Genomic DNA, 12388 nt, shown 5'->3' with positions numbered 1-12388 from the left:
GGAGAGAGTCATGACCGGCACTTGATGACATCTGCACCGGGATTGTCTGTGATGGCGCACATGAGCTTGGGGAGAATCCTGGCGGCTTTGGGTACTATTTGGTGCACTTTGGATTGCCCGGCGAAACAAGATGGCTACCATGGTTCAAGCCTAACGGGTGAGATTGTTGTGTCGAGGAGCGGAGTAGGATGATATCATGCACTGAGCCAGTGTAGGTTAGCCCGGAGGCGGCTGTTTCTAATTATGAGATATAAACTTCCAATGCCTACACTCTGGTAACTAGGAACTTTCAAACGGGACTGGCTATTGAGCGTTCTGTTGAGCGGTTGTCATGTTGTTGTTATTGTTTTTCTTTGGTGTTTCTTCTTTACCTATTTATACCTAAACCGCAATGTCTAACTGCAGTCATCAGTTGTAAATACTGAACTATCACTTGTCACTTTGGATTCGCATTGCTCTGGATGACAGAATTGAGATTAAAAAAGTATTTGTTGAAAAACTATCATCTCCTAATCAGACTAAAAACAGCTGCTGGACTCTGCTGATGATGTACATTTCAACCCTCTTTGGTAGTAAACCCCCATTTCTTTAGCTCCTTGTAATGTTTCTGTTTCAGCTTCAGTTTATTTGAGTTGATGGGTAATGAGATCCTGTCTACCTGTAACACTATATTCTAGTAAATATAGTTGTGATCAATATGCTTTTACTAGACATATCTTTTAAAATATGCATGCTAACTATTAAAATGCCTATGCAAGCGGTTGTCCTCTCACCTACCCATATCTGATTCATCATTCTGCTTGGCCTGTGCATACATTCTGGAAGTGACTAGGTCACTGCTTACTTTTTTATATCGGGGTAGCCATACTTAAATTATGGAGCAGTATAGTCTGACAGTTAACGGGGTATCTTCCCCTCCTATTTTCATCTGTCCTTAGTAGATAGCCCCCATTAGATTATGCAGGCTTGTTTGTTTCTGAAAGATTAGGTGTTTTATATATCGTCCTGTCCCATACTGACTGTCTTTGGGAGCAATAGAACCATATGCTTTTATCTAAGCTCTTAAGATAGTCCTTTATAGCCCCCCACTGGGACATTGCTGCATAGCTGATACACGCTTAATCCTTAAAGCTTATACTGACCCTGGTAATTAACTTACTATAGCTCATTGTCTTATTTTTCTAGCATTTTAGATATAGAAACACATTCTATCACTCTTGCATATCCTTGCTGGATGTTCTCGTGCAGCATTATCGCCAGGGTGTTATCATTTTATCATTTTTAAAACAAGAGTCACTAAAACCAGTACACCTTTTGATTAACTTGAGAGGGGTTTGGCATACACGCTTATTTGATGCTGCAAAATTCTCATTTTAATTTGAAAAGCACATGCCTGTTAATCTCCAACATACTATCTACTTTTCTAATTGCCTGGATTATACCTATACAAACATTTGCCTTTCAGCTCTCTTTAGGCAAAGGTAAGCGGTTGCTCAGTGGGATGGAAGACATAAGTTTAGGAATTGATGTTGTAATATGTTTAGTGTTTAGATGGTTGGGGGGGGGACTGGGGTTTAGTTGGGGATAAAAATGTAAGACGAGAGAGCTGAACATATATGGATAATATGATTGTAAAATGCTGCATGTATCCTGGATATTTGTCATATAATGATTTCCTGGACTCCTACTATGTCTTGAACAACGATCCCTCTGTGTAGATCGAATCCTTACTGTACTTTTGATTGTAATTTGCATGGTAATATCTGGAAATATTGATTGATGTATCCATGTGTTGGCTCTCAATAAAAAGAATTTAAAAAAAAAAAAAAAAAGGAAAAAAATGCTCTAAAGCAGATAAATAAGGGACCCTGGGAGAGTGTAAAATAGTTTAGACAAATAAGGGAGATCCCTGCAAAGAGGGGGAGGGGGGGTTCGCAGACTAACTCACAATGATCTCATTATCTTTTGTGAATGATTCACACAACCAGTTAGACAAGTGAGTTCTCAATAAAGGTTACATTTCTACTTGAACTCTATCACTACATTATTGGTTGGCACCAAAGCTCTGGCAAGGGACATATTTTTTATGGGCATTTCTAAAGTCAGATCCAGGAGACACAAACTAATGAGTCCTACACCAACACCCCAGGAGCACAGGGATTCTTTCACCTACTCATGTTGTATACTAGATGATCATTTACTGTGAATACTATCCATCATTTACATATCTGTTAGCAATATTTAAATTAAAGCACAGACATTTGAAAGAGAGAATCAAACAGAGTGGCTTATAAGGGCTAATGAACCTTGCATGATTAAGGGTGTGTGAGCCCGAAACGTCTAATTTCTTAGTTGTCTGTATCCTTTAATACATTTTGCATATACAGTGCTGTGGACTTTAACTTTTTGCTGATTACTTTGTGGCCTTAGCCGTGGCCCCCAGTCCAGCGTTCAGTACCCAGAGGGAGACCTCAGGTGCTGAGCTATGTTTGTTATACTTCTTGGTTCATAAGGGCTGTCTGCTCTGTCAGCCAAATGAGTAGAAACCAAATACCAGTGAGATTTGCATGTAGCCCTATAGTCACACAGCCATATATTATGTGCACAAGCCAACAGCTTTATACAAAGGCTGCGTCACCAGAGGAAACATGTTCTCTGCTCTGGATATAATCAGGCTGGCAAATGGAATCAGTTCATGTGTCACTGGATTTACCTTCAACCTATGGATATTGCTGGTCAATTTCCAAGACTGGCGAAAGGGTTACAGGTTGAGCTCATGTGATCATATTCTGTGTCTGTTAGGTTTAACCAATATTCTAATGCAACATCTACTTAATATAAATGTGCTCTACAATAACTTTCTGTACCAAATACTAAATGTTGGAATGTTACAAGCAATACTTACAGACATCCTGATATTTCTGCTCTCCTTGAACAACTGGTTTATGACTTGTCTTTGTGTTTACTACACCCTCAGTATAGTGAACTTTACAAGTGGTGTTTTGTTCTTGCTGAAGATCAGAATCTCACAACTGTTACCAAAATGTTTATGTCTATCAGTAGTTCTATCTATCGGCATTACAGTACCATCCATTTGGTATGTCAATCACATAACTGATAGAAATGTAATAGGAAACTTCACAGCCAATGTCACTGAGCACCGTGATAAGGTTGTAGTAAGATTTCCCTATGCATTAGCTATCATTATAGAATGTGTTTTGGGTCTTTTTTTGACTGTTGTTCCCATTTCCCAGACTGTGAGGTCACTCTGGGGACACACAAGGAGAATGAAGAAAAATGCCTCCAATTATTCTGTCCCTCGTCTACAGGCTCATGTCACAGCCGTGAGGACCATGTTGTGCCTGGCCACCCTCTGCATAATGCTTTACTGTTCCCTTATCGTTATGTGGGTCAATTTGTTGCAAATAGATGGCATCTTCTTGAATCTGTGCTGGTACTTTGTGGCAGCATATCCTACCCTGCAGGCAATTACTCTTATTATGGGCAATTCCAAGCTGAGAAAGTCCTTCAAACAGATAAAAAACTGTCTTTGTAAGAGTAAGAGCAGCAATGTTATGATAAATACAGACCTGTTGGTCTGACATTGATTTACTAGAAGCCAGGGCACTCAACTGACTCTATTTACAGGAGGATACTCTGTTAAAGGTTATCCTTCCTCCTAGAGTTGATAAGAAGAGAGCTCAAAATAATTCAGTTGCTATAGACCTTGAATTAAACACCAGCAGCAAATAACCCTCAGATGAAGAAACGTCAAAATAAAATGAGAACACACAAACCAATGGACAGCGTTGAACCCCAGTATACAGTCAGCATGACATACTCAAAGCAATAAATAACTTCTAATAAGTCTGGGTAACATGATATTTCCTATATAGCGTGTAGTGACCACAAACTGAGACTACTAGAGCTTAGCATAGTGCCGCCTCTGTCAACTGCTATGTAAATCAGTTAGATCACCAGCATAGATGAACCTGTGTCATTCAGGGTTCTATGCCATCAGCAGGGGCATAATTATGTGTGTCATTTACTTGTCATTAGTGAGACTGTTGTTTAATGTGCTAGTTACTAATAAATACAGGAAATGTGAAATGTGCTCCATACTGTATGTAAAAAAAGTTATGATTACTGAAAAATGAATAAATAACACGGTCACAGTATGAAATATAAAAATAAAGTTTAGAATGATCTAATTTAAATGACTTTTGATAGGTAATCTTTTTCTTCTGATAACTGCCTGGTTCATGGCTCAGATGGTGATATCTTTGTATAAGCTATTTGTTTCTAACTAGTGCAGCAGTATGTAAATGTGTGTACAGAATTTCTGGTCAGTCACTCCATATTTCTAAGGTGTTAGGGACTCAGGAGGTTGGTGGTTGTTGCTGTTTTGTGGACGGAGCTGTGTTGGAAGGGGGCAGGGTCACAGGTGTGGCAGAAATAGCCCCTGCTGGGGGTGTATACATATATATTTGTTTACTGGTATCTTAGTAACTCTTAGCTCTGCTGTTCCTCTGTCAGGGCGGCCTGTAATGATATCAGCAGTGCACGGGCAATGGGGGCTAACACAGGACCATGTGACTGGGACTTTATCTGTTCCTTGGGCACTGAAGGCAGCTAGAAACCAATCTCAGTAATACATTTCAGATTGGAATGAGCAAACACGTATGTCACCTGATGAAATGGTCTCTAAGAACAGAGAACGCATTGTGAACATTATTATTTGAAATGTTTTTAGGATTTTGAATATATACAAGACACTAAAGCTTGCCACTAAAGAGCGCCACCTATAGGGGGATAAATAATATATATAATAGTGATAGTAGCTAGAAACATGCCAGGAATATAGGTATATGCATAAATAAAATACAAACAGAATCATAAAGCAGCATGAAAAGTATATGTTTGTATAAAGCTCACAAATTCCCGATCAGAGTGTACAGTCCTTACTGCTGCTCCTTCAAAGACTCACCGGTAGGAAGTGGTGGTTCTAGGAAAAAAAAAAAAAAAAGAAACAGGAGCACAAAAGACTGATCTAAGTGTAGCATAAAATACACCTTTTAATGGCACACAATAAAAACACACACACTCTGTACCCTCAAACATATGAGGTATGTTAGCAGCATATCTATAGGCAGACAGCACAGCACGGTCTCCCTCTACGGTAGCCCTGAGTCCCAGTCTGTTGATGTGTGGTATGTGTGTAAATCTCCTGGTATGTGCATAAATCTCCTGGTATGTGTGTAAATCTCCTGGTATGTGCATAAATCTCCTGGTATGTGTGTAAATCTCCTGGTATGTGCATAAATCTCCTGGTATGTGCATAAATCTCCTGGTATGTGTGTAAATCTCCTGGTATGTGCATAAATCTCCTGGTATGTGTGTAAATCTCCTGGTATGTGTGTAAATCTCCTGGTATGTGTGTAAATCTCCTGGTATGTGTGTAAATCTCCTGGTATGTGTGCAAATCTCTGGTATGTGTGTAAATCTCCTGGTATGTGTGTAAATCTCCTGGTATGTGTGTAAATCCCCTGGTATGTGTGTAAATCCCCTGGTATGTGTGTAAATCTCCTGGTATGTGTGTAAATATCCTGGTATGTGTGTAAATATCCTGGTATGTGTGTAAATCTCCTGGCATGTGTGTAAATCTCCTGGTATGTGTATAAATCTCCTGGTATGTGTGTAAATCCCCTGGTATGTGTGTAAATCTCCTGGCATGTGTGTAAATCTCCTGGTATGTGTGTAAATCTCCTGGTATGTGTGTAAATCTCCTGGTATGTGTGTAAATCTCCTGGTATGTGTATAAATCTCCTGGTATGTGTGCAAATCTCTGGTATGTGTGTAAATCTCCTGGTATGTGTGTAAATCTCCTGGTATGTGTGTAAATCTCCTGGTATGTGTGTAAATCTCCTGGTATGTGTATAAATCTCCTGGTATGTGTGCAAATCTCTGGTATGTGTGTAAATCTCCTGGTATGTGTGTAAATCTCCTGGTATGTGTGTAAATCCCCTGGTATGTGTGTAAATATCCTGGTATGTGTGTAAATATCCTGGTATGTGTGTAAATCTCCTGGCATGTGTTTATAAATCTCCTGGTATGTGTATAAATCTCCTGGTATGTGTGTAAATCCCCTGGTATGTGTGTAAATCTCCTGGCATGTGTGTAAATCTCCTGGTATGTGTGTAAATCTCCTGGTATGTGTATAAATCTCCTGGAATGTGTGTAAATCTCCTGGTATGTGTGCAAATCTCTGGTATGTGAGTAAATCTCCTGGTATGTGTGTAAATCCCCTGGTATGTGTGTAAATCTCCTGGTATGTGTGTAAATATCCTGGTATGTGTGTAAATCCCCTGGTATGTGTATAAATATCTGGTATGTGTGTAAATTCCATGGTATCTGTGTAAATCTCCAGGTATGTGTGTAAATCCCCTGGTATGTGTGAAAATATCTTGGTATGTGTGCAAATCTCCTCGTATGTGTGCTAATCCCTTGGTATAAGTGTAAAACTCCTGGTATGTGTGCAAATCTCCTGGTATGTGTGCAAATCTCCTGGTATGTGTGTAAATCCCCTGGTATATATGTAAATCTCCTGTTATGTGTGCAAATCTCTGGTATGTGTGTAAATCTCCTGGTATGTGTGCACATCTCCTGGTATGTGTTTAAATCTCCTGGTATGTGTGTAAATCCCCTGGTATGTGTGCAAATCCCCTGGTATGTGTGCAAATCCCCTGGTATGTGTGCAAATCTCCTGGTATGTGTGTAAATCCCCTGGTATGTGTGCATATTTCCTGGTATGTTTGCAAATATCCTGGCATGTGTGTAAATCTTCTGGTATGTGTGTAAATCTCCTGGAAGGTGTGCAAATCTCCTGGTATATGTGAAAATCTCCTGGTATGTGTGAAAATCCCCTGGTATGTGTCTAAATCCCCTGTGATGTGTATAAATCTCCTGGTATGTGTATAAATCCCCTGCTATGTGTGTAAATCCAGTGGTATGTGTATAAATCTTCTGGTATGTGTGTAAATCTTCTGGTATTTGTGCAAATCTCCTGGTATGTGTACAAATCTCCTGGTATGTGTGTAAATCCCCTTGTATGTGTATACATCTCCTGGTATGTGTGTAAATCCCATGGTATGTGTGTAAATCCCCTGGTATGTGTGTAAATCCCCTGGTATATGTGTAAATCTCCTGGTATGTGTGCAAATATCTGGTATGTGTGTAAATCTCCTGGTATGTGTGCAAATCTCCTGGTATGTATGTAAATCCCCTGGTATGTGTGTAAATCTCATGTTATGTGTATAAATCTACTGGTATGTGTGTAAATCCCCTGGTATGTGTGTAAATCCCCTGGTATGTGTGCAAATCTCCTGGTATGTGTGTAAATCCCCTGGTATATGTGTAAATCTCCTGGTATGTGTGCAAATCTCTGGTATGTGTGTAAATCTCCTGGTATGTGTGCAAATCTCCTGGTATGTATGTAAATCCCCTGGTATGTGTGTAAATCTCATGTTATGTGTATAAATCTCCTGGTATGTGTGTAAATCCCCTGGTATGTGTATAAATCTCCTGGTATGTGTATAAATCTCCTGGTATGTGTGCAAATCTGTGGTATGTGTATAAATCTCCTGGTATGTGTGCAAATCTCCTGGTATGTATGTAAATCCCCTGGTATGTGCGTAAATCTCCTGGCATGTGTATAAATCTCCTGGTATGTGTGCAAATCTCTGGTATGTGTGTAAATCTCCTGGTATGTGTGTAAATCTCCTGGTATGTGTGTAAATCCCCTGGTATGTGTGTAAATATCCTGGTATGTGTGTAAATATCCTGGTATGTGTGTAAATCTCCTGGCATGTGTTTATAAATCTCCTGGTATGTGTATAAATCTCCTGGTATGTGTGTAAATCCCCTGGTATGTGTGTAAATCTCCTGGCATGTGTGTAAATCTCCTGGTATGTGTGTAAATCTCCTGGTATGTGTATAAATCTCCTGGAATGTGTGTAAATCTCCTGGTATGTGTGCAAATCTCTGGTATGTGAGTAAATCTCCTGGTATGTGTGTAAATCCCCTGGTATGTGTGTAAATCTCCTGGTATGTGTGTAAATATCCTGGTATGTGTGTAAATCCCCTGGTATGTGTATAAATATCTGGTATGTGTGTAAATTCCATGGTATCTGTGTAAATCTCCAGGTATGTGTGTAAATCCCCTGGTATGTGTGAAAATATCTTGGTATGTGTGCAAATCTCCTCGTATGTGTGCTAATCCCTTGGTATAAGTGTAAAACTCCTGGTATGTGTGCAAATCTCCTGGTATGTGTGCAAATCTCCTGGTATGTGTGTAAATCCCCTGGTATATATGTAAATCTCCTGTTATGTGTGCAAATCTCTGGTATGTGTGTAAATCTCCTGGTATGTGTGCACATCTCCTGGTATGTGTTTAAATCTCCTGGTATGTGTGTAAATCCCCTGGTATGTGTGCAAATCCCCTGGTATGTGTGCAAATCCCCTGGTATGTGTGCAAATCTCCTGGTATGTGTGTAAATCCCCTGGTATGTGTGCATATTTCCTGGTATGTTTGCAAATATCCTGGCATGTGTGTAAATCTTCTGGTATGTGTGTAAATCTCCTGGAAGGTGTGCAAATCTCCTGGTATATGTGAAAATCTCCTGGTATGTGTGAAAATCCCCTGGTATGTGTCTAAATCCCCTGTGATGTGTATAAATCTCCTGGTATGTGTATAAATCCCCTGCTATGTGTGTAAATCCAGTGGTATGTGTATAAATCTTCTGGTATGTGTGTAAATCTTCTGGTATTTGTGCAAATCTCCTGGTATGTGTACAAATCTCCTGGTATGTGTGTAAATCCCCTTGTATGTGTATACATCTCCTGGTATGTGTGTAAATCCCATGGTATGTGTGTAAATCCCCTGGTATGTGTGTAAATCCCCTGGTATATGTGTAAATCTCCTGGTATGTGTGCAAATATCTGGTATGTGTGTAAATCTCCTGGTATGTGTGCAAATCTCCTGGTATGTATGTAAATCCCCTGGTATGTGTGTAAATCTCATGTTATGTGTATAAATCTACTGGTATGTGTGTAAATCCCCTGGTATGTGTGTAAATCCCCTGGTATGTGTGCAAATCTCCTGGTATGTGTGTAAATCCCCTGGTATATGTGTAAATCTCCTGGTATGTGTGCAAATCTCTGGTATGTGTGTAAATCTCCTGGCATGTGTGCAAATCTCCTGGTATGTATGTAAATCCCCTGGTATGTGTGTAAATCTCATGTTATGTGTATAAATCTCCTGGTATGTGTGTAAATCCCCTGGTATGTGTATAAATCTCCTGGTATATGTGTAAATCTCCTGGTATGTGTGCAAATCTGTGGTATGTGTATAAATCTCCTGGTATGTGTGCAAATCTCCTGGTATGTATGTAAATCCCCTGGTATGTGTGTAAATCTCCTGTTATGTGTATAAATCTCCTGGTATGTGTGTAAATCCCCTGGTATGCGTGTAAATCCCCTGGTATGTGTATAAATCTCCTGGTATATGTGTAAATCTCCTGGTATGTGTGTAAATCTCCTGGTATGTGAGTAAATCTCCTGGTATGTATGTAAATCCCCTGGTATGTGTGTAAATCTCCTGTTATGTGTATAAATCTCCTGGTATGTGTGTAAATCCCCTGGTATGTGTGTAAATCCCCTGGTATGTGTATAAATCTCCTGGTATATGTGTAAATCTCCTGGTATGTGTGTAAATCTCCTGGTATGTGTGTATCTGCAGGGGCATTTTTAGTGCTCACCTCTGCATATGCCCACAAAGTGTAATCCACCAGAGGGAAGCCAGATTAAGGATACAAAGTCCTTATCTTTCCCATGTACCTCTGAAAAATGGTCTGACACCATGGGAAGGAGTCCTATTTCTATGTTCCTGAGATGCTCGGTTAGTCTATACTTTACTTTATGTGGGGAGAACGAAAAGGAAAGTAAAGTATAGACTAACTGAACATCTCAGGAACATAGAAATAGGACTCCTTACCCATGGAGTGTCAGACCATTTTTCAGAGGTACATGGAAAAGATAGCAGGGATTTAAAAATCAAGGCAATTGAACATGTGAAGAGGAATGAAAGGGCGGTGATCGCCTTAGACTCCTTAGATAAAGAGAGACATATTGGATCCACACACTAGGTGTATTAGAACCTCAGGGAATGAATAGAGAAGTGGATCAGCAGCTGTTCTAGATACGTAATGTGCATGTAAAAAATATTTTAGTTTTTTTATTTGTTATATTAGGTGTATATATATTTTTCGTATCCTTAATGTGAAGCTGAATGAATCAGAACAAGTATGAAATATGGACATAGAGGGGGATCACAATATTAATGATAGACCAGATAAAAACACATAGTGGTTAAAAATACCTGGGTGCTTGTTTTTCCTTTTAATATTATTCCCATACTATATATTTTATAATATTTCTAAAGTAATCCCGTTTGTCTGTAGCTGAGGTTAAGGAAAATTTAGCAAATAGGGACAGAATACTTTTTCAGATGGAAAGCAGAATGGAGCTCAGAAGTAGGGACAGATGAAAGGTCTGTTACTGTGAGCATGTTTTCTCCAGTATTCTTTATATCGAAGACATCAATTGTAGATATACATTATAAAGTTTCATTGTATTATTATGTTTTTGGTATTTTTTATTAATTTTATTGAGGTTGAAAAATAAAAACAGCACAAAATTGCTGCATATACAGCCAGCTTAGTACTGATGGTAACAATCAACAGGGTCATTGTAACACATAACATTGTGAGGTGTTCATACTGCAATACTGCGCATATAGCAAAGTAACATTAAATCAACCTCAGTTTTTCTTATTATTAGCGAGGAAGTATCACCTTCCTTGGAACTAAAGTAAAGGGGGAGAAAAAGAGAGGCGCTTGTGTGTACCAGTAGAATACAGAAGGTTTGTATATATCCACAACAGGGTACTCACATTTTTATGGAGCATTCATACAGTGCTATCAGGCACGTACTGGGTAATCTTGCTGAGTTTCCAACGTGTGTACAGGAACACTTGTGCTTTAATTCCTTGGAACTGGAACACAGGAGCAACCCCACGTCCTCAGGCCTGAGGAGGTGCTGAGAAACGCGTCGCATGTTTACAAGGAGGGTTACTTTATGCCCTACCTGTTGGTCCCTACCTTTTTATTATTGTTTTTAATAAATTCTATTTTTTAATCAATATTGGAACCTCCACTGATCATTTCATATACTAACTACCACCTACCAACCATTACCATTGAGATTGGATTCGCCCTGTGTGGAAATCCCTGTGCGCCTCCTTGCCTCCTGGACGTGGGGTTGCTACTGTATGTGTGTATACATGTAAGCATATTTCATATTATTTGTACTAATATACACCGCTTATCTTTATATATATACTGTATGTGTGTATACATGTAAGCATATTTCATATTATTTGTACTAATATACACCGCTTATCTTTATATATATATATATATATATATACTGTATGTGTGTATACATGTAAGCATATTTCATATTATTTGTACTAATATACACCGCTTATCTTTATATATATACTGTATGTGTGTATACATGTAAGCATATTTAATATTATTTGTACTAATATACACCGCTTATCTTTATATATATATATATATATATACTGTATGTGTGTATACATGTAAGCATATTTCATATTATTTGTACTAATATACACCGCTTATCTTTATATATATACTGTATGTGTGTATACATGTAAGCATATTTCATATTATTTGTACTAATATACACCGCTTATCTTTATATATATATATATATATATATATACTGTATGTGTGTATACATGTAAGCATATTTCATATTATTTGTACTAATATACACATCTTTATATATATACTGTATGTGTGTATACATGTAAGCATATTTCATATTATGTGTACTAATATACACCGCTTATCTTTATATATATATATATATATGAACAGAAAGATGGGTGTAGGAATGGCGCTGGAAAGACACCCTATAAATATATTCAAGAGAGACTAGAGTGGTCAATTTGCTGCCTATGAATATCTATCCAGAGAAAACTGTGTCCCCAGAAACAGTTGACTTGATAGAAAAAATGTGTAATAAAGAAAGGGAAAATGGGGGAAAGAGGGAAATTCAGGAAGGCGCAACACTCTGAGTGGGGGATCCTAGATTGGGAGTACTAGGATCGGTTGGTTTAAAAAAACAGTTGAACTAGTAATAAGCAACTAGTAGAAAAATGCAAAAAGAATATCAAATATAGATATGATATAATATAAAAGAAAAGGCAATTCAGATGTTAACTATAAATTACTCTTAT

At 38.4% G+C, this 12388-nt stretch overlaps 1 protein-coding gene across 1 annotated transcript; it reads left to right on the top strand.

Annotated features, from left to right (window-relative positions):
- Positions 1–2648: 2648 nt before the first annotated feature.
- On the top strand, positions 2649–3602 carry LOC128642152 (taste receptor type 2 member 4-like). Its single transcript, XM_053694830.1, has one exon. It carries the CDS (start codon positions 2649–2651, stop codon positions 3600–3602), a length of 954 nt encoding a protein of 317 aa, XP_053550805.1.
- Positions 3603–12388: the final 8786 nt, after the last annotated feature.

Source organism: Bombina bombina, chromosome 11 (genome assembly GCF_027579735.1).
Source record: "Bombina bombina isolate aBomBom1 chromosome 11, aBomBom1.pri, whole genome shotgun sequence".
NCBI classification, from domain to species: Eukaryota; Metazoa; Chordata; class Amphibia; order Anura; family Bombinatoridae; genus Bombina; species Bombina bombina.
This window is presented reverse-complemented; position numbering and strand designations above follow the sequence as displayed.

What these genes read in the sequence shown, in the direction of transcription:
- LOC128642152 (XM_053694830.1), top strand. Translation starts at nt 2,649, where the DNA reads ATGTTCTCTGCTCTGGATATAATCAGGCTGGCAAATGGAATCAGTTCA.